We start from the raw sequence: 25,442 nt of genomic DNA on the forward strand, positions 1-25,442 counted from the left end.
TGATGGGGGAGACTAGGACTAGAGGGCATCATCTTAGAATAAGGGGCCACATGTTTAAAACAGAGATGAGGAGGAATTTCTTCTCTCTGAGGGTTGTAAATCTGTGGAATTCACTGCCTCAGAGAGCTGTGGAAGCTGGGACATTGAATAAATTTAAGACAGAAATAGACAGTTTCTTAAACGATAAGGGAATAAGGGGTTATGGGGAGCGGGCGGGGAAGTGGAGCTGAGTCCATGATCAGATCAGCCATGATCTTATTGAATGGCGGAGCAGGCTCTAGGGGCCGTATGGCCTATTCCTGTTCATATTTCTTATGTTCTTAAGTTATTATTTCTGTTTTAAATGGGCGACCCCTATTCTGAAACTATGCCCCCTAGTTCTTGATTCCCCCACAAGGGGAAACCTCCTCTCTGCATCTACCCTGTCAAGCCCCCTCAGAATCTTATATGTTTCAATAAGATCACCTCTCATTCTTCTAAACTCCAAGGAGTACAGGCCCAATCTGCTCAATATTTATTCATATGACAACCCCTTCATTTCAGGAATCAACCTCACCCTGGTCCGGATGTGGATTGGGTCTGTGATGGATCCGGGTGCAAGGATCATGGTCTGCATGTCGTCGTGGAGCAGGCGGAGGATGGTGACGTACTTTGGGAGCATCCGAAACGGAGGCGGACGCTCCATAGACCCTCACAGTTGACAGTGTCAAAGGCCTTTGTAAGGTCGAAGAAGGCCATGTATAAGGGCTGGCGCTGGTCCCTGCATTTTTCCTCCAGCTGTCGCGCTGCAAAAATCATGTCCGTTGTGCCCCGGAGGGGACGAAATCTGCACTGCGATGCCGGGAGGAACTACTTGGCCAAGGGGAGAAGACGGTTGAGGAGGATTCTAGCGACGACTTTCCCAGTGGCTGATAGCAGGGAGATTCCTCTGTCATTGCCGCAGTCAGACTTGTCCCCTTTTTTAAAGATGGTCACGATCACTGAATCTCTAAGATCTCCCAGCATGCTCTCCTCCCTCCAGATGAGAGAGATGAAGTCACGTATTCGTGCCAGTAGTGCCTCTCCGCCATACTTCAGTGCCTCAGCAGGGATTCCATCCGCTCCCGTAGCCTTGTTGTTTTTAAGCTGTGTTATGGCTTTTTCTACCTCGTGCAATGTTGGGGTCTCACTGAGGTGGTGGCGGGTCACATGCTGCGGGATGGAGTCGAGAACACTCGAATCAAAGGCAGAGTCTCGATTGAGGAGATTTTCAAAGTACTCCTTCCAGCGGGCCCTGACTGCCTCAGTGTCCTTCATGAGTGTTTCCCTGTTCTTGGCCAGCAGTGGGGTGGGGCCTTGGGAGTTTGGACCATAGGTGGCCTTGATTGCGATGAAGAACCCTCGCACATCATGGCTGTCGACCAGCTGCTGTATCTCCTGTGCTTTCTCCATTTACCACCTGTTCTTTAGCTCCCAGGTTTTTTGTTGGACCTCAGCCTTTAACCATCTGTAATGCTGTTTTGCTGCTCCCGAGTTGGGTTGTTGTTTTGTAGCAACACTGACTGGGAGGGGGTTTGCAGGGAGACTGTTGCTGTACCTGCTCAGTTGTTGAGGAGCATTGTGCTTTGTGTGTGGCTCTGATTGTCTCACTGTGGTGCTGTGGTGCACTGCCTCGCTCCCACTCTGCTCTGCTGCCTGACAGACCAGAACGTTTATCCTGTGGCCCCCTTCTCTTAAAATATAAAGTTGCGCATTTCAAGGATGTTTTAAAGGTCGCGCTCTCCCCATGGCTGAATTCGGTATGAGCAGTGTGTAAAAAAATTGTAAGTTTTCAAGTCTAATTCCTGAATGTGCTCAGTGCTCTGAGCCAGGCAAGGGAATAGCAGCCAAGAGCCTGGTAAAGACAGTTCTCAGCTTGGCTATTATCTTCCCCAAAGGCGACCAGTCTACACAATCAGCATCAGTCAAACCACCCGCAGGTAGATTTGCAACTTGAGTGTGTTACAGGAAGGTGGCTGGCACTGTCAGAACTGTATCCAGTTAGGGACAGTTCGTTGGACAGTGGAGGGGGGTGGTGTAAACAAGAGAGGAAACACAACACGACCAAATAACAGACTCTCACTGGGATCTGTTTGTTTGAGAGAACGTTCAAGGTCATTTCAAATTCCACATGGGTTTCTATCACAGAATGGATTCAATGGCAAAATGTTAAAAACATAGCATGACTCACAGCCCATTTCTTGTAAAGAGGGAAGTGAAACTTGGCATTGGTGCTTGATGAACTTCAGGATCAGGACAAACCCTGGCGCTGGTTTGAGGGGCTCTATCACAGAGCTGTCTGCCAGTTCCAACAGCTCATGCAGGCAGCGTGAACCTCCCTTTTTTTGGAAAGGATTAATTTTAAATTGTGTAATATCTCCTCCGGCTTCAGTTCCTCACTAAACTTTCAGACTGCATTCAAGGTAAGATCCAGCAAACCCGAATCCTTCAATTATTTCAATAAATACATTTTTATACTAACACTGCTAAATTGAAATGTTCGTCAGTGATTAGAGCTCTGTAAGATGCAACTGGGGTTAACTGTTTGTTTGGTGAGTGTTTGGAGACAATTATTTTTGTTGATAGGACAGTGTTGAACCAAGTATTGTTCAGAATTATTGTTTCTGAAATTTTTTTTTGCTTTATGCATGTGGGCTTAAATTCTTCTTGTAATCAACTAGTTATAAAAACTTTACAACCTGAAACTTGTTCCAAAAATATCTATTCCTGACACAGAAGGAACTGACTCCAAATTTGCAATTATCCAATATTTTCTTTCAGACTGTTTGTATCCTCACCTTATTGCTGACTTCATATTTATTCCCCTTGCTGCTGTCCTGGGCAGGGAAGGAGGGTGTTCTTGTGTAGGGCTATGGTTCCACAGGCACAAATGGCTCTCCACTCTATCAGCAAAGTTGCCATTCTTCCTGCATGAGTTGCAATGCTGAGTGCAGACAAGCTGTTTGACTGTGGAAGGCTTCACAGCCTCGACCTTGCCGCACCCCTGCCTGCATATTTGCACATTCCTGCACTGGCTAATGGCTAGTGATTGGGAATTGGAATACCGGCTGATTTCCCCCTCTCTAGCCCAGGGGCAGTGAGACCTATACAGACGTGTTGTCTATTACAGGCATGTAGTGTATTACAGGCATGTGGTCTATTACAGGCATGAGGTCTATTACAGGCATGTGGTCTATTACAGGCATGCGGTCTATTACAGGCGTGAGGTCTATTACAGGCGTGAGATCTATTACAGGCATGTGATCTATTACAGACGTGTGTTCTATTACAGGCGTGAGGTCTATTACAGGCATCTGGTCTATTACAGGTGTGAGGTCTATTACAGACGTGTGATCTATTACAGTCGTGTGGTCTATTACAGGCATGTGGTCTATTACAGGCGTGAGGTATATTACAGCATATGGTCTATTACAGGTGTGTGGTCTATTACAGGCATGAGGTCTATTACAGGCGTGAGGTCTATTACAGACGTGTGATCTATTACAGTCGTGTGGTCTATTACAGGCGTGAGGTCTATTACAGGCGTGAGATCTATTACAGGCATGTGATCTATTACAGACGTGCGTTCTATTACAGACATGAGATCTATTACAGGCATGAGGTATGGTCCATTACAGGCATGTGGTCTATTACAGACGTATGGTCTATTACAGGCATGTGGTCTATTACAGGCATGAGGTCTATTACAGGCATGTGGTCTATTACAGGCATGTGGTTTATTACAGGCATGAGGTCTATTACAAGTGTGTAGTCTATTACAGGCATGAGGTCTATTACAGGCGTGAGGTCTATTACAGACATGTGGTCTATTACAGGCATGTGGTCTATTACAGGCGTGTGGTCTATTACAGGCGTATGGTCTATTATCGGCGTGTGGTCTATTACAGGCGTGAGGTCTATTACAGGTTTGTGGTCTATTACAGGCATGAGGTTTATTATAGGCATGAGGTCTATTACAGGCATGTGGTCAATTATTGGGTAGTGCAATGAATGTATGCACCTGTGAGTATGCTCACAGGTTTGTAGAGCTGTTGTTGATCCACCGGTACGCGCGCGGCCTTCCGCGAGAGGTGGGCGCTGGAGGGACTGGAGTGCATTATCACCCCCGGCAACCAAATTTTAATTTGATTTTATATGTTTTAAAGTTTAATTTGTTTTAATTGCTGGGTTTTTAGTGTCCCCCTCCCCTTTTATAGGGGGTACTTGTAAAATATATTATTTTAAAGCCCAAAAAATAATCTAAAAAAACCCACAAAAAAACAAAAAAAAACAAAAAATGGCATGTGGTCCATTATAGGCGTGTGGTCCATTACAGGCGTGTGGTCCATTACAGGCGTGTGGTCTATTACAGGTGTGTGGTCCAATACAGGCATGAGGTCTATTATAGGCATGAGGTCTATTACAGGTATGTGGTCCATTACAGGCGTGTGGTCTATTTCAGGCATGAGGTCTATTACAGGTGTGAGGTGTATTACAGGCATGTGTCTATTACAGTCATGAGGTCTATTACAGGCATGTAGTCTATTACAGGTGTGTGATCTATTATAGGTGTGAGGTCTATTACAGTCGTGAGATCTATTACAGAGGTGTGGTCTATTACAGGCATGAGGTCTATTACAGATGTGTAGTCTATTACAGGTGTGTTGTCTATTACAGGTTTGAGGTCTATTACAGGCATGTGGTCTATTACAGACATGTGGTCTATTACAGACATGTGGTCTATTACAAGCATGCAGTTGTCTCCACCTGTAATATATTTGCTTTATTTGATCCTTGCTTAAGAATTCATAGCAACACATCGCTATTAAGAACTAGTTGGTTTATTAACAAAGGTTTAACAATCACACTACACATTACCAGTTCATCCACCAGGCTCACAACTGCATACCTCATCGTGGATCCCCTGAACCCAACTGGCTGGGCTTTTATTGAGTCTTGTGAACATCACATGACTGGCTAAGCCACTCCCAACTCAACAGTTCTACAACTCTTTTGGGGGGACCGAGTGTCCCCCAGTATCTGGGGGACACTCCAAACATTTTTCAACTGCCCCTTTTTAAAAGAAATTTTTTTTTTTTTTTGGTTTTTTTGTGGGTTTTTATAGATTATTTTTTGGGCTTTAAAATAATATATTTTACAAGTGCCCCCTATAAAAGGGGAGGGGGACACTAAAAACCCAGCAATTAAAACAAATTAAACTTTAAAACATATAAAATCAAATTAAAATTTGGTTGCCGGGGGTGATAATACACTCCAGTCCCTCCAGCGCCCACCTCTCGCGGAAGGCCGCGCGCGTACCGGTGGATCAACAACAGCTCTACAAACCTGTGAGCATACTCACAGGTGCATACATTCATTGCACTACCCAATTCCCGTCTCCAACTTCAGTAGTGATGCTTTACACTGCAGCTCTAAGGAGAGGAACCTACCCCTCTGGCATTTTATTAATTTCCTTTCGAAGGAGAGCAGTGACTATCGTGCAGCTGTTCGTTCTGTGTTTCTCACACCTGATAACAGAGTGAGCCTGTGCTATGATAATCCATGGTATAATCACCGGTATAGGACGGGTCGATGACTCCGTGTGTTGGTGTATTAGTGTACAATGCCGTGATTATGCTGACATTTCCCGAAGTGGTGAAACCCTGGTGCCTGACTTTAACTGTCTCCACCTGGCGGAAACTGGGTAGAGGGGCTGTTAAAATACTGGGTGTCACTTACCCCTTCCTTCTCGCCGTCCCCCGATATTAACCTGCTCCTTTGGGACACCCCCAGGAAAGAAGCGGGATCCGATTTTAAATATGCAGATCGGGTCTGATGATGTCAACAGGATCCTGAGGCCTGAGCTGGGTGGGGTGGGGCTGGGGGCTGGGGGCGGGGGGGGCGTGGGAGGGGTGCGTGTCGGCTTGCCCCGCCCTACCCCAGGCAACACATGGAACCGGATCCTGTGCCACGCATGTTGGGAGGGAGATCCTGGGCCAGAAGAGACCAGAAGGTACATTCAAAAGTTATATTTCTGGTTTCCTGGTGGGGGCAGGAGTGCCAAGGTGTCAAGTCAGCATTCTATTCAGGAGTCCTGTCTGGCCACCCATCTGTAGAATGGCCCCTATTGGCAATCTGCATGCCCCACCGCCATGAATCATCCACATCCGGCAGTGCTGGGAGTCATGTCACTCTGTCCACATCACAAACTCAACACCACCAATATTCCTGTCCAGTGGAACTGTTACCATACGGAGGTTACTGAGGGAGGGTCCTGTGCACATAGGGTAGAGTGCAGAGTAGTATGCAGATCACACAGGGCAGAGCAAAAATTCACCTGGCAAGGCACTCACATCACTACATTAGAATGTGACTGAGCGTTATCTGGATTAAGCTGCCTTGTATGACTTGTTGAATCACACGGTACTGGTGACACCATTGAGATAGCAATGGTTCATGGGTCTCTTACGTCTTCTCACACCCCACCCACAAAATGTTTGCAGACGTTTTTGTTCATGAGGATGGTAGCCCTCTTAAATACCGATCGTTCTGTTACAATTATTTCCATGTGCTAATCTCATTCTCTGATGATTTACAGTTAGACACTGTAACTGTTTAGAGTGTTTGGCAAAATTACCCCCAAGGTGTATCTTAATGTCTACATCCGGAAGGAATCCAAGATTCAAGAAAGATTGAAACTCCCTTCAGTAATGAATTAGTTGCAGCACTTGTTCCGATTCTCTATCGACATCTCCATAATAACATGCTCGGAAATAGTGTACAGGAAAAAATGAATAGCTGACATAATGTTTGCTTCAAATACTGAAAAGTCTGATTTACTTACAGAAATATATCTTTGTGTTTTTACAGCGTAGTCTGACATGGCAATGTCACATCGAGTGAACCAGGCGGGTCTGTTGCTGCTCTTGTTAGTGGCGGTGTCAGCTGCTCAAGATACCTGTACGGCCTCTTCTGGCATCCATGGGTTTCCCGGCCATCCTGGAATGCCTGGGACACCTGGCACAAATGGCAGGGATGGAGCACCTGGGAGGAAAGGAAAACCAGGTAATTCACAGACTTTCAGGTCTCCAGAGCTCATCCAGTCAAAATTATAATACTGGAGAATCTAAAACAATCACACCAGGGCAGCTCATCAGAAACGTGTGATACCTGAGCATTGTCTGAGGTCCTATTTCCACCTCCGTAACATTGCCCGTCTCCGCCCCAGCTCATCCGCTGCCGAAACCCTCATCCATGCCTTTGTTACCTCCAGACTTGACTATTCCAACGCACTCCTGGCTGGCCTCCCACATTCCACCCTACGTAAACTAGAGGTGATCCAAACCTCTCCACCTCTCTACCTCTCTTTCCTCCTTGAAGACGCTCCTTAAAACCTACTTCTATGACTAAGCTTTTGGTCGTCTGCTGTAATTTCTTCTTACGTGGCTCGGTGTCAAATGTATTGTTTTGTCTTATAACACTGCTGTGCAGCACCTTGGGACATTTTACTGCGGTAAATGTACTATATAAATAAACGTTGTTGTTGTTGTTCATGTCTGGTAAGCTGTCTCAGTTAGGAGTAAATGTGATGTGATATACTGGTCCTGAGGGGCCTGCAGTGCTGGTGATGGCCACCGACTGCTGGCCAAAAACTTTCAGCCCAAAGATCTCCATGGGACCTGAAAAACAAAAGGCTGATCTCTCAGTTGTCAGCTTGCTGCCTGTCCCTCTCAGTGCTTGCTACTGGGCACCTGCCCAGCGCATCTGCTGAATGTGAGCTGCAAGGTGCCAGTTTGCCCCTGTTGCAGGCACAAGGACCTGGCCCCTCCCATCCCCCCACCACCCCCAATCCATGGAGGTTCACGAGAAATCCCTGGGCAAAGGAAAAGGGGAGATCCAGTAGCACGTCTTTCCCTCGTCCTCATCTCTGTGTTCAGAACTAATCACTTCCCAGGTGCAAAAAGGTAGCAAACCGGCCCCATTAGCGTTAACCTGGAGCCCCGGTCCAACCCGACTGGAAGCTTCACTCCATATTCTCAACATGTAGAGATGTAACTTTCACATCAACATCTAATAAAGAATGAGTCTGAAATATACAGAAGAAATAGGAGCAGGAGTAGGCCACACGGCCCCTTGAGCCTGCTCCGCCATTCAATAAGATCATGGCTGATCTGACCTTGGTCTCAACTCCACTTCCCTGCCCACTCTCCATAACCCTTGACTCTCTTATCATTCAAAAATCTGTCTATCTCCACCTTAAATATATTCAATGACTCAGCCTCCACAGCTCTCTGGGGCAGAGAATTCCACAGATTCACGACCCTCTGAGAGAAGAAATTCCTCCTCATTTCCATTTTAAATGGGCGACCCCTTATTCTGAAACTATGCCCCCGAGTTCTAGATTCCCCCACGAGGGGAAACATCCCCTCTGCATCTACCCTGTCAAGCCCCCTCAGAATCGTATACGTTTCAATAAGAGCACCGCACGTGATGATTGCTGTCAGTTAATTCAGTCACCCACTGTACGACTTGTGATGTTGACAGGTCCCGCTGGGTCAGCTAGTTTGGATGGTAATAAAGGCCAGAAGGGTGAGCAAGGCCTCGAGGGCTCAACAGGAAAAGTGGGCCCTGATGGTGAAGGAGGAGAACAAGGAGAAAAGGGTGTTGCGGGGGAAAAGGGTGAAAGAGGAGAGGTCGGAGACCACACGAGTACCCTGAAGTCGGCCTTTTCCGTGGCCCGGCACACAACTGCCAGCCCCAAAAAAACCTTGCCAATAAAGTTTGATAAATCGATAACTAATGATCAGCAGAGCTATTCATCGAGACGTGGAAAATTCCTGTGTAAAATACCAGGTCTGTATTACTTCACATATCATGCAACTTCCAAGGGGAACCTCTGTGTCAACATCATGCTGAATACAGAAAAGAAGATTGGTTTCTGTGATCAGGCGTACAGCAGGTTCCAGGTCAGTTCAGGGGGCGTCGTCCTTAAACTGCAGAAAGATGAAGAAGTCTTCCTTCAAACGACAGAGTCCAATTCGATGCTGGGAGTGGAGGGAGCTGACACTGTCTTCAGTGGATTCCTCATATTCCCAGATTAAAACACCAGCTGGGAGATGACATGCCACCATAGATGAACGTTGCGTGTTTGATCAGAGTTGTATCGATAATAGAGCTGTTAAGATTTGTAGTGAAAAACTAAAAGATTACGAAATGACACCATATGATACCAGCATACACTTAACACACGAGTCTGAAATTCCTCTCTGCCTTATTTTAACAAGAGTGTTAACCCATTTAACATATAAAGGTTAATGCCTTTGACGTGGAGAAAATACCGACGAATGTGTTACCGTTTGTAGAATTACTGTCTCTTTTGCCTCACATATTGCATCATTTCAAGGTCTCAGCAACTAATGAGACCGTAACAATTCTGCTTTATTTGTTCATTTATGTAGCTGCCAATTTGATAGTTTAAAAGGAATGTATAATGGGTTCAAAATTTAACATATAAAGGTTAATGCCTTTGACGTGGAGAGATTTCCGACGAATGTGTTACCGTTTGTAGAATTACTGTCTCTTTTGCCTCACATATGGCATCGAAATTGCAGAAGATTGTGCGCCATGCATGGCCAAATTTCATATGTGTGCTCTCACCACAAACGCAGTAAGATTATTAAATCAGCCCCACACTCAGTTTGCCTTTGGGCTTCACTGTAATGATATAGTTTGAGCATAGATAAATGTATCTTTACTTCTGTAAATGTAAAACGCATCAACTTCAGTATGCAAATTAGCAACTTTGCCTTAGCAATCAGTATCCGACAATGTATCAATTTAATCAACTGGTTTGAAGCAGCCGGCTCCATACAGAGAGCCTGAAATTGGTTATGTAAGCAAAGGCTTCTATATATATGTTTTTAAAACTTAAATAAAAAGTATCATTTTATTCAGTCTTGGATTATAATGAATGCAAAAACAAGTTCAAACGAAACCACTACTGCTATGTTATGGAGGGGAGCTGGATACATGTAGGACCACTCCCCAGATAATGCCCGCATGCAGCAAGACCTGGATGACATTCGGGCTTGGACTGATAAGTGGCAAGTAACATTCGCACCATACAAGTGCCAGGCATTGACTATCTCCAGCAAACGAGAGTCTAACCATCACCCCTTGACATTCAACACCAAATCGCCAAATCCCCCACCATCAACATCCTGGGGGTCACCATTGTCCCGAAACTTAACTGGACCAGCCACATAAATACAAGAGCGGGTCAGAGGCTGGGTATTCTGCAGCGAGTGTCTCACCTCCTGACTCCCCAAAGCCATCTACAAGGCACAAGTCAGGAGTGTGATGGAATACTCTCCACTTGCCTGGATGAGTACAGCTCCAACAACACTCAAGAAGCTTGACACCATCCAGGACAAAGCAGCTCACTTGATTGGCCCCCCATCCACCACCTTAAACATTCACTCCCTCCACCACCGACACACTGTGGCTGCAGTGTGTACCATCTACAAGATGCACTGCAGCAACTCGCCAAGGCTTCTTCAACAGCACCTCCCAAACCCGCGACCTCTACCACATAGAAGGACAAGGGCCGCAAGGGTATAGGAACACCACCACCTCCAAGTTCAACTCCAGGTCACACAAACCATCCCAACTTGAAAATATATCGCCATTCCTTCATTGTCCTCGCTAACAGCACTGTGGGAGCACCTTCACCACACGGACTGCAGCGGTTCAAGAAGGCGACTCAAGGGCAATTGGGGATGGGCAATAAATGCTGATCTTGCCGGCGATGCCCACATCTGAGGAACCAATAAAAAAAATAGACAATGGATACAAATTGCCCATCAGCCCCAAAGAACTGACACATCAGGAACGACCTTGCTTTCTAAGCTCATAATACATGAAGACAAGTGTTTCCATGGGCTTTGTACCTTGGACTGTGGGTATAAGCATCATTCCTTCACCCTTTCCTTGTATTAGAGAAAAATAAAAACAGGAGCCATGAAATGCTGTTATTTTGGTGGGTGTAATCGAAAATCCAGGGGAGCAGGTAGAGAGATAGGCATTTGGGGTGGAATTTGTTTCCGGTAGGTTCCCGCCTCTCTCTGGGCCCATTGATGAATTCTGGCGCAAGAGGGTCTTTCTTCTGCCCCTCCCTCCCTCTCCCACTCCCAGGTGATGTCAGGACAAGTGGGATGCTGGGCTCCCCCAGAATGCCACCAGTTCCAACTGTTGTACGGCCAGTGGCAAGTTCGCCTGCATGAGCAGGCATAGCCGGTGTACAGAAAGTTCTATATCCAATACTCACATCAAAGCCTGAATAATGAGGGCACAATATTAGTGAGGCTTTAATGGGGGAGAGTGATCCTGGAGCATTGAGGAAATGCATTACAAATGATACATTCTGATTAATTTTACACACCACAATTAATAGATTGTTAATAATAAAAAGATAAAAAATTAGACCACTAAATCATCAATAGTTACTTCAAAAGACACTTTCTCGCGTTGAGCCCCTTCCTCTGTCCACAGAGGAATTCTACCGCCTTGGGATCAACTTCACGGAGAAACTGTATCCCATCCAACTTCCCACCCCCTCACACACACTGTACCCCATCCAACTCCCCACCCCCTCACACACACTGTATCCCATCCAACTCCCCACCCCCTCACACACACACTGTACCCTATCCAACTCCCCACCCCCTCACACACACTGTATCCCATCCAACTCCCCACCCCCTCACATACACACTGTACCCCATCCAACACCCCACCCACTCACACACACTGTACCCCATCCAACTCCCCACCCTCACACACACTGTACCCCATCCAACTCCCCACACCCTCACACACACTGTACCCCATCCAACACCCCACCCCCTCACACACACTGTACCCCATCCAACTCCCCATCCTCACACACACTGTACCACATCCAACTCCCCACCCCCTCACACACACTGTACCCAATCCAACTCCCCATCCTCACACACACTGTACCCCATCCAACTCCCCACTCCCTCACACACACTGTATCCCATCCAACTCCCCACCCCCTCGCACACACAGCACATCATCCAACTTCCCACCCCCTCACACACACTGTACCCCATCCAACTCCCCACCCCCTCACACACACACTGTACCCCATTAAACACCCCACCCCCTCACACACACTGTATCCCATCCAACTCCCCACCCTCTCACACACACACTGTACCCTATCCAACTCCCCACCCCCTCACACACACAATGTACTCCATCCAACACCCCACCCCCTCACACACACTGTATCCCATCCAACTCCCCACCCCCTCACACACACACTGTATCCCATCCAACTCCCCACCCCCTCACACACACACTGTACCCCATCCAACACCCCACCCCCTCACACACACTGTATCCCATCCAACTCCCCACCCCCCCTCACACACACTGTACCCCATCCAACTCCCCACCCCCCCTCACACACACTGTATCCCATCCAACTCCCCACCCCCTCACACACACTGTATCCCATCCAACTTCCCACCCCCTCACACACACTGTACCCCATCTAACTCCCCACCCTCACACACACACTGTACCCCATCCAACCCCCCACCCTCACACACACACTGTACCCCATCCAACTCCCCACACTCACACACACACTGTACCCCATCCAACTACCCACCCTCACACACACTGTACCCCATCCAACTCCCCACCCCCTCACACACACGGTACCCCATCCAACTCCCCACCCCCTCACACACACTGTACCCCATCCAACACCCCACCCCTCACACACACACTGTACCCCATCCAACTCCCCACCCTCACACACACTGTACCCCATCCAACTCCCCACCCTCCCTCACACACATTGTACCCCATCCAACTCCCCACCCTCCCACACACTGTACCCCATCCAACTCCCCACCCTCCCACACACTGTACCCCATCCAACTCCCCACCCTCCCACACACACTGTACCCCATCTAACTCCCCACCCCCTCACACACACTGTACCCCATCCAACTCCCCATCCTCACACACACTGTACCCCATCTAACTCCCCACCCCCTCACACACACAGTACCCCATCCAACTCCCCATCCTCACACACAGTGTACCCCATCTAACTCCCCACCCCCACACACACACTGTACCCCATCCAACTCCCCACCCCCCCACACACACACTGTACCCCATCCAACTCCCCACCCTCCCACACACTGTACCCCATCCAACTCCCCACCCCCTCACACACACTGTACCCCATCCAACTCCCCACCCCCTCACACACACTGTACCCCATCCAACTCCCACCCCCTCACACACACTGTACCCCATCCAACTCCCCACCCTCCCACACACTGTACCCCATCCAACTCCCCACCCCCTCACACACACTGTACCCCATCATACTCCACACCCACTCACACACACTGTACCCCATCCAACTCCCCACTCCCGCACACACACACTGTATCCCATCCAACTCCCCACCCCCTCACACACACTGTACCCCATCCAACTCCCCACCCCCTCACACACACACTGTACCCCATCCAACACTCCACCCCCTCACACACACTGTATCCCATCCAACTTTCCACCCCCTCACACACACTGTACCCCATCCAACTTCACACTCTCACGCACACACTATACCCCATCCAACTCCCCACCCCCTCACACACACTGTACCCCATCCAACTCCCCACCCCCTCACACACACTGTATCCCATCCAACTCCCCACCCCCTCACACACACTGTACCCCATCCAACTCCCCACCCCCTCACACACACTGTATCCCATCCAACTCCCCACCCCCTCACATACACACTGTACCCCATCCAACTCCCCACACCCTCACACACACACTGTACCCCATCCAACACCCCACCCACTCACACACACTGTACCCCATCCAACTCCCCACCCTCACACACACTGTACCCCATCCAACTCCCCACCCCCTCACACACACACTGTACCCCATCCAACACCCCACCCCCTCACACACACTGTACCCCATCCAACTCCCCATCCTCCCAAACACTGTACCCCATCCAACTCCCCACCCCCTCACACACACTGTACCCAATCCAACTCCCCACTCCCTCACACACACTGTATCCCATCCAACTCCCCACCCCCTCGCACACACAGCACACAGCACACCATCCAACTTCCCACCCCCTCACACACACTGTACCCCATCCAACTCCCCACCCCCTCACACACACACTGTACCCCATCCAACGCCCTACCCCCTCACACACACTGTATCCCATCCAACTCCCCACCCTCTCACACACACACTGTACCCCATCCAATACCCCACCCCCTCACACACACACTGTACTCCATCCAACACCCCACCCCCTCACACACACTGTATCCCATCCAACTCCCCACCCCCTCACACACACACTGCATCCCATCCAACTCCCCACCCCCTCACACACACACTGTACCCCATCCAACACCCCACCCCCTCACACACACTGTATCCCATCCAACTCCCCACCCCCCCTCACACACACTGTATCCCATCCAACTCCCCTCCCCCTCACACACCCTGTATCCCATCCAACTCCACACCCCCTCACACACACACTGTACCCTATCCAACACCCCACCCCCTCACACACACATTGTACCCCATCCAACTCCCCACCCCCTCACACACACTGTACCCCATCCAACATCCCCCCCCCTCACACACACTGTATCCCATCCAACTCCCCACCCCCTCACACACACTGCACCCCATCCAACACCCCACCCCCTCACACACACTGTATCCCATCCAACTCCCGAACCTCTCACACACACACTGTACCCCATCCAACACCCCACCCCCTCACACACACACTGTACTCCATCCAACACCCCACCCCCTCACACACACTGTATCCCATCCAACTCCCCACCCCCTCACACACACACTGTATCCCATCCAACTCCCCACCCCCTCACACACACACTGTACCCCATCCAACACCCCACCCCCTCACACACACTGTATCCCATCCAACTCCCCACCCCCCCTCACACACTGTATCCCATCCAACTCCCCACCCCCTCACACACCCTGTATCCCATCCAACTCCACACCCCCTCACACACACACTGTACCCTATCCAACACCCCACCCCCTCACACACACATTGTACCCCTTCCAACTCCCCACCCCCTCACACACACTGTACCCCATCCAACATCCCCACCCCCCCTCACACACACTGTATCCCATCCAACTCACCACCCTCACACACACACTGTACCCCATCCAACTCCCCAAACTCACACACACACTGTACCCCATCCAACTCCCCACCCTCACACACACTGTACCCCATCCAACTCCCCACCCCCTCACACACACTGTACCCCATCCAACTCCCCATCCTCACACACAGTGTACCCCATCTAACTCCCCACCCCCACACACACACTGTACCCCATCCAACTCCCCACCCACCCACACACACACTGTACCCCATCCAACTCCCCACCCTCCCACACACTGTACCCCATCCAACTCCCCACCCCCTCACACACACTGTACCCCATCCAACTCCCCACCCCCTCACACACACTGTACCCCATCCAACTCCCCACCCTCCCACACACTGTACCCCATCCAACTCCCCACCCCCTCACACACACACTGTATCCCATCCAACTCCCCACCCCCTCACACACACTGTACCCCATCCAACTCCCCACCCCCTCACACACACACTGTACCCCATCCAACACCACACCCCCTCACACACACTGTATCCCATCCAACTTCCCACCCCCTCACACACACTGTACCCCATCCAACTTCACACTCTCACGCACACACTACACCCCATCCAACTCCCCACCCCCTCACACACACTGTACCCCATCCAACTCCCCACCCCCTCACACACACTGTACCCCATCCAACTCCCCACCCCCTCACACACACTGTATCCCATCCAACTCCCCACCCCCTCACATACACACTGTACCCCATCCAACTCCCCACACCCTCACACACACACTGTACCCCATCCAACACCCCACCCACTCACACACGCTGTACCCCATCCAACTCCCCACCCTCACACACACTGTACCCCATCCAACTCCCCACCCCCTCACACACACACTGTACCCCATCCAACACCCCACCCCCTCACACACACTGTACCCCATCCAACTCCCCATCCTCACAAAAACTGTACCCCATCCAACTCCCCACCCCCTCACACACACTGTACCCAATCCAACTCCCCACTCCCTCACACACACTGTATCCCATCCAACTCCCCACCCCCTCACACACACACTGTACCCCATCCAACGCCCCACCCCCTCACACACACTGTATCCCATCCAACTCCCCACCCTCTCACACACACACTGTACCCCATCCAATACCCCACCCCCTCACACACACACTGTACTCCATCCAACACCCCACCCCCTCACACACACTGTATCCCATCCAACTCCCCACCCCCTCACACACACACTGTATCCCATCCAACACCCCACCCCCTCACACACACACTGTACCCCATCCAACACCCCACCCATTCACACACACTGTATGCCATCCAACTCCCCAGCCCCCTCACACACACTGTATCCCATCCAACTCCCCACCCCCTCACACACCCTGTATCCCATCCAACTCCACACCCCCTCACACACACACTGTACCCTATCCAACACCCCACCCCCTCACACACACATTGTACCCCATCCAACTCCCCACCCCCTCACACACACTGTACCCCATCCAACATCCCCACCCCCCCTCACACACACTGTATCCCATCCAACTCCCCACCCCCTCACACACACTGTACCCCATCCAACACCCCACCCCCTCACACACACTGTATCCCATCCAACTCCCCACCCTCTCACACACACACTGTACCCCATCCAACACCCCACCCCCTCACACACACACTGTACTCCATCCAACACCCCACCCCCTCACACACACTGTATCCCATCCAACTCCCCACCCCCTCACACACACACTGTATCCCATCCAACTCCCCACCCCCTCACACACACACTGTACCCCATCCAACACCCCACCCCCTCACACACACTGTATCCCTTCCAACTCCCCACCCCCCCTCACACACACTGTATCCCATCCAACTCCCCACCCCCTCACACACCCTGTATCCCATCCAACTCCACACCCCCTCACACACACACTGTACCCTATCCAACACCCCACCCCCTCACACACACATTGTACCCCTTCCAACTCCCCACCCCCTCACACACACTGTACCCCATCCAACATCCCCACCCCCCCTCACACACACTGTATCCCATCCAACTCACCACCCTCACACACACACTGTACCCCATCCAACTCCCCACCCTCACACACACACTGTACCCCATCCAACTCCCCAAACTCACACACACACTGTACCCCATCCAACTCCCCACCCTCACACACACTGTACCCCATCCAACTCCCCACCCCCTCACACACACTGTACCCCATCCAACTCCCCATCCTCACACACAGTGTACCCCATCTAACTCCCCACCCCCACACACACACTGTACCCCATCCAACTCCCCACCCACCCACACACACACTGTACCCCATCCAACTCCCCACCCTCCCACACACTGTACCCCATCCAACTCCCCACCCCCTCACACACACTGGACCCCATCCAACTCCCCACCCCCTCACACACACTGTACCCCATCCAACTCCCCACCCCCTCACACACACTGTACCCCATCCAACTCCCCACCCTCCCACACACTGTACCCCATCCAACTCCCCACCCCCTCACACACACTGTACCCCATCCAACTCCCCACCCCCTCACACACACTGTACCCCATCCAACTCCCCACTCCCGCACACACACACTGTATCCCATTCAACTCCCCACGCCCTCACACACACTGTACCCCATCCAACTCCCCACCCCCTCACACACACTGTACCCCATTCAACACCCCACCCCCTCACACACACACTGTACCCCATCCAACTCACCACCTTCACACACACTATACCCCATCGAACTCCCCACCCACTCACACACTCTGTACCCCATCCAACACCCCACCCCCTCACACACACACTGTACCCCATCCAACTCCCCAACCTCACACACACTGTACCTCATCCAACTCCCCACCCTCACACACACTGTACCTCATCCAACTCCCCACCCTCCCACACACTGTACCCCATCCCAACTCCCCCCCCTCACACACACTGTACCCCATCTAACTCCCCACCCCCTCACACACACTGTACCCCATCTAACTCCCCACCCCCTCACGCACACACTGTACCCCATCCAACTCCCCACCCCCTCACACACACTGTACCCCATCTAACTCCCCACCCCCTGACACACACTGTACCCCATCCAACTCCCCACCCTCACACACACACTGTACCCCATCCAACTCCCCACCCTCCCTCACACACACTGTACCCCATCCAACTCCCCACCCCCCCACACACACTGTACCCCATCCAACTCCCCACCCTCACACACACTGTACCCCATCCAACTCCCCACCCTCCCACACACTGTACCCCATCCAACTCCCCACCCTCACACACACTGTACCCCATCTAACTTCCCACCCCCTCACACACACTGTACCCCATCCAACACCCCACCCCCTCACACACACACTGTACCCCATCCAACTCACCACCTTCACACACACTGTACCCCATCGAACTCCCCACCCCCTCACACACTCTGTACCCCATCCAACACCCCACCCCCTCACACACACACTGTACCCCATCCAACTCTCCACCCTCACACACACTGTACCTCATCCAACTCCCCACCCTCACAAAGACTGTACCTCATCCAACTCCCCACCCTCCCACACACTGTACCCCATCCAACTCCCCACCCTCACACAGACTGTACCCCATCAAACTCCCCGCCCCCTCACACACACTGTATCCCATCTAACTCCCCACCCCCTCACACACACTGTTCCCCATCCAACTCCCCACCCTCACGCACACACTGTACCCCATCCAACTCCCCACCCCCTCACACACACTGTACCCCATCTAACTCCCCAACCCCTCACACACACTGTTCCCCATCCAACTCCCCACCCTCACACACACACTTTACCCCATCCAACTCCCCACCCTCCCTCACACACACTGTACCCCATCCAACTCCCCACCCCCCACACACACTGTACCCCATCCAACTCCCCACCATCACACACACTGTACCCCATCCAACTCCCCACCCTCCCACACACTGTACCCCATCCAACTCACCACCCTCACACACACTGTACCCCATCTAACTCCCCACCCCCTCACACACACTGTACCCCATCCAACTCCCCATCCTCACACACACACTGTACCCCATCCAACTCCCCACCCTCCCTCACACACACTGTACCCCATCCAACTCCCCACCCCCCCACACACACTGTACCCCATCCAACTCCCCACCCTCCCACACACTGTACCCCATCCAACTCCCCACCCCCCCACACACACTGTACCCCATCCAACTCCCCACCCTCACACACACTGTACCCCATCCAACTCCCCACCCCCACACACTGTACCCCATCCAACTCCCCACCCTCACACACACTGTACCCCATCCAACTCCCCACCCTCACACACACACCGTACCCCATCCAACTCCCCACCCCCTCACACACACTGTACCCCATTCAACACCCCACCCCCTCACACACACACTGTACCCCATCCAACTCCCCACACCCTCACACACACACTGTACCCCATCCAACACCCCACCCCCTCACACACACTGTATCCCATCCAACTCCCCACCCCCCCTCACACACACTGTATCCCATCCAACTCCCCTCCCCCTCACACACCCTGTATCCCATCCAACTCCACACCCCCTCACACACACACTGTACCCTATCCAACACCCCACCCCCTCACACACACATTGTACCCCATCCAACTCCCCACCCCCTCACACACACTGTACCCCATCCAACATCCCCCCCCCCCTCACACACACTGTATCCCATCCAACTCCCCACCCCCTCACACACACTGCACCCCATCCAACACCCCACCCCCTCACACACACTGTATCCCATCCAACTCCCGAACCTCTCACACACACACTGTACCCCATCCAACACCCCACCCCCTCACACACACACTGTACTCCATCCAACACCCCACCCCCTCACACACACTGTATCCCATCCAACTCCCCACCCCCTCACACACACACTGTATCCCATCCAACTCCCCACCCCCTCACACACACACTGTACCCCATCCAACACCCCACCCCCTCACACACACTGTATCCCATCCAACTCCCCACCCCCCCTCACACACACTGTATCCCATCCAACTCCCCACCCCCTCACACACCCTGTATCCCATCCAACTCCACACCCCCTCACACACACACTGTACCCTATCCAACACCCCACCCCCTCACACACACATTGTACCCCTTCCAACTCCCCACCCCCTCACACACACTGTACCCCATCCAACATCCCCACCCCCCCTCACACACACTGTATCCCATCCAACTCACCACCCTCACACACACACTGTACCCCATCCAACTCCCCAAACTCACACACACACTGTACCCCATCCAACTCCCCACCCTCACACACACTGTACCCCATCCAACTCCCCACCCCCTCACACACACTGTACCCCATCCAACTCCCCATCCTCACACACAGTGTACCCCATCTAACTCCCCACCCCCACACACACACTGTACCCCATCCAACTCCCCACCCACCCACACACACACTGTACCCCATCCAACTCCCCACCCTCCCACACACTGTACCCCATCAAACTCCCCACCCCCTCACACACACTGTACCCCATCCAACTCCCCACCCCCTCACACACACTGTACCCCATCCAACTCCCCACCCTCCCACACACTGTACCCCATCCAACTCCCCACCCCCTCACACACACACTGTATCCCATCCAACTCCCCACCCCCTCACACACACTGTACCCCATCCAACTCCCCACCCCCTCACACACACACTGTACCCCATCCAACACCCCACCCCCTCACACACACTGTATCCCATCCAACTTCCCACCCCCTCACACACACTGTACCCCATCCAACTTCACACTCTCACGCACACACTACACCCCATCCAACTCCCCACCCCCTCACACACACTGTACCCCATCCAACTCCCCACCCCCTCAGACACACTGTATCCCATCCAACTCCCCACCCCCTCACACACACTGTACCCCATCCAACTCCCCACCCCCTCACACACACTGTATCCCATCCAACTCCCCACCCCCTCACATACACACTGTACCCCATCCAACTCCCCACACCCTCACACACACACTGTACCCCATCCAACACCCCACCCACTCACACACACTGTACCCCATCCAACTCCCCACCCTCACACACACTGTACCCCATCCAACTCCCCACCCCCTCACACACACACTGTACCCCATCCAACACCCCACCCCCTCACACACACTGTATCCCATCCAACTCCCCACCCCCTCACACACACACTGTACCCCATCCAACGCCCCACCCCCTCACACACACTGTATCCCATCCAACTCCCCACCCCCTCACACACACACTGTACCCCATCCAATACCCCACCCCCTCACACACACACTGTACTCCATCCAACACCCCACCCCCTCACACACACTGTATCCCATCCAACTCCCCACCCCCTCACACACACACTGTATCCCATCCAACTCCCCACCCCCTCACACACACACTGTACCCCATCCAACACCCCACCCATTCACACACACTGTATCCCATCCAACTCCCCAGCCCCCTCACACACACTGTATCCCATCCAACTCCCCACCCCCTCACACACACTGTATCCCATCCAACTCCACACCCCCTCACACACACACTGTACCCTATCCAACACCCCACCCCCTCACACACACATTGTACCCCATCCAACTCCCCACCCCCTCACACACACTGTATCCCATCCAACTCCCCACCCCCCCTCACACACACTGTATCCCATCCAACTCCCCACCCCCTCACACACCCTGTATCCCATCCAACTCCACACCCCCTCACACACACACTGTACCCTATCCAACACCCCACCCCCTCACACACACATTGTACCCCTTCCAACTCCCCACCCCCTCACACACACTGTACCCCATCCAACATCCCCACCCCCCCTCACACACACTGTATCCCATCCAACTCACCACCCTCACACACACACTGTACCCCATCCAACTCCCCACCCTCACACACACACTGTACCCCATCCAACTCCCCAAACTCACACACACACTGTACCCCATCCAACTCCCCACCCTCACACACACTGTACCCCATCCAACTCCCCACCCCCTCACACACACTGTACCCCATCCAACTCCCCATCCTCACACACAGTGTAACCCATCTAACTCCCCACCCCCACACACACACTGTACCCCATCCAACTCCCCACCCACCCACACACACACTGTACCCCATCCAACTCCCCACCCTCCCACACACTGTACCCCATCCAACTCCCCACCCCCTCACACACACTGTACCCCATACAACTCCCCACCCCCTCACACACACTGTACCCCATCCAACTCCCCACCCCCTCACACACACTGTACCCCATCCAACTCCCCACCCTCCCACACACTGTACCCCATCCAACTCCCCACCCCCTCACACACACTGTACCCCATCCAACTCCCCACCCCCTCACACACACTGTACCCCATCCAACTCCCCACTCCCGCACACACACACTGTATCCCATTCAACTCCCCACGCCCTCACACACACTGTACCCCATCCAACTCCCCACCCCCTCACACACACTGTACCCCATTCAACACCCCACCCCCTCACACACACACTGTACCCCATCCAACTCACCACCTTCACACACACTATACCCCATCGAACTCCCCACCCCCTCACACACTCTGTACCCCATCCAACACCCCACCCCCTCACACACACACTGTACCCCATCCAACTCCCCAACCTCACACACACTGTACCTCATCCAACTCCCCACCCTCACACACACTGTACCTCATCCAACTCCCCACCCTCCCACACACTGTACCCCATCCCAACTCCCCACCCTCACACACACTGTACCCCATCTAACTCCCCACCCCCTCACACACACTGTACCCCATCTAACTCCCCACCCCCTCACGCACACACTGTACCCCATCCAACTCCCCACCCCCTCACACACACTGTACCCCATCTAACTCCCCACCCCCTCACACACACTGTACCCCATCCAACTCCCCACCCTCACACACACACTGTACCCCATCCAACTCCCCACCCTCCCTCACACACACTGTACCCCATCCAACTCCCCACCCCCCCACACACACTGTACTCCATCCAACTCCCCACCCTCACACACACTGTACCCCATCCAACTCCCCACCCTCCCACACACTGTACCCCATCCAACTCCCCACCCTCACACACACTGTACCCCATCTAACTTCCCACCCCCTCACACACACTGTACCCCATCCAACACCCCACCCCCTCACACACACACTGTACCCCATCCAACTCACCACCTTCACACACACTGTACCCCATCGAACTCCCCACCCCCTCACACACTCTGTACCCCATCCAACACCCCACCCCCTCACACACACACTGTACCCCATCCAACTCTCCACCCTCACACACACTGTACCTCATCCAACTCCCCACCCTCACAAAGACTGTACCTCATCCAACTCCCCACCCTCCCACACACTGTACCCCATCCAACTCCCCACCCTCACACAGACTGTACCCCATCAAACTCCCCGCCCCCTCACACACACTGTATCCCATCTAACTCCCCACCCCCTCACACACACTGTTCCCCATCCAACTCCCCACCCTCACGCACACACTGTACCCCATCCAACTCCCCACCCCCTCACACACACTGTACCCCATCTAACTCCCCACCCCCTCACACACACTGTTCCCCATCCAACTCCCCACCCTCACACACACACTTTACCCCATCCAACTCCCCACCCTCCCTCACACACACTGTACCCCATCCAACTCCCCACCCCCCCACACACACTGTACCCCATCCAACTCCCCACCATCACACACACTGTACCCCATCCAACTCCCCACCCTCCCACACACTGTACCCCATCCAACTCACCACCCTCACACACACTGTACCCCATCTAACTCCCCACCCCCTCACACACACTGTACCCCATCCAACTCCCCATCCTCACACACACACTGTACCCCATCCAACTCCCCACCCTCCCTCACACACACTGTACCCCATCCAACTCCCCACCCCCCCACACACACTGTACCCCATCCAACTCCCCACCCTCCCACACACTGTACCCCATCCAACTCCCCACCCCCCACACACACTGTACCCCATCCAACTCCCCACCCTCACACACACTGTACCCCATCCAACTCCCCACCCCCACACACTGTACCCCATCCAACTCCCCACCCTCACACACACTGTACCCCATCCAACTTCCCACCCTCACACACACACCGTACCCCATCCAACTCCCCACCCCCTCACACACACTGTACCCCATTCAACACCCCACCCCCTCACACACACACTGTACCCCATCCAACTCACCACCTTCACACACACTATACCCCATCGAACTCCCCACCCACTCACACACTCTGTACCCCATCCAACACCCCACCCCCTCACACACACACTGTACCCCATCCAACTCCCCAACCTCACACACACTGTACCTCATCCAACTCCCCACCCTCACACACACTGTACCTCATCCAACTCCCCACCCTCCCACACACTGTACCCCATCCCAACTCCCCACCCTCACACACACTGTACCCCATCTAACTCCCCACCCCCTCACACACACTGTACCCCATCTAACTCCCCACCCCCTCACGCACACACTGTACCCCATCCAACTCCCCACCCCCTCACACACACTGTACCCCATCTAACTCCCCACCCCCTCACACACACTGTACCCTATCCAACTCCCCACCCTCACACACACACTGTACCCCATCCAACTCCCCACCCTCCCTCACACACACTGTACCCCATCCAACTCCCCACCCCCCCACACACACTGTACCCCATCCAACACCCCACCCTCACACACACTGTACCCCATCCAACTCCCCACCCTCCCACACACTGTACCCCATCCAACTCCCCACCCTCACACACACTGTACCCCATCTAACTTCCCACCCCCTCATACACACTGTACCCCATCCAACACCCCACCCCCTCACACACACACTGTACCCCATCCAACTCACCACCTTCACACACACTGTACCCCATCGAACT

General features: G+C 52.9%; 1 protein-coding gene across 1 annotated transcript; it reads left to right on the plus strand.

The window, feature by feature from the left end:
* The first annotated feature begins 2,301 nt into the window (after positions 1-2,301).
* LOC139229251 (complement C1q subcomponent subunit B-like) lies at positions 2,302-9,967 on the plus strand. Its single transcript, XM_070860909.1, has 3 exons — positions 2,302-2,441; positions 6,889-7,083; positions 8,563-9,967. Exons 2-3 carry the CDS (start codon positions 6,900-6,902, stop codon positions 9,117-9,119), a joined length of 741 nt encoding a protein of 246 aa, XP_070717010.1. The 5' UTR covers positions 2,302-2,441; positions 6,889-6,899; the 3' UTR covers positions 9,120-9,967.
* The last annotated feature ends 15,475 nt before the right edge of the window (positions 9,968-25,442 follow it).

Source organism: Pristiophorus japonicus, chromosome 18 (assembly GCF_044704955.1).
Source record: "Pristiophorus japonicus isolate sPriJap1 chromosome 18, sPriJap1.hap1, whole genome shotgun sequence".
NCBI classification, from domain to species: Eukaryota; Metazoa; Chordata; class Chondrichthyes; family Pristiophoridae; genus Pristiophorus; species Pristiophorus japonicus.

Coding starts and splice junctions, on each gene's coding strand:
- LOC139229251 (XM_070860909.1), top strand. CDS start 6,900: ATGGCAATGTCACATCGAGTGAACCAGGCGGGTCTGTTGCTGCTCTTG. Junction 7,084..8,562: donor TGGGAGGAAAGGAAAACCAG/GTAATTCACAGA, acceptor TGATGTTGACAG/GTCCCGCTGGGTCAGCTAGT.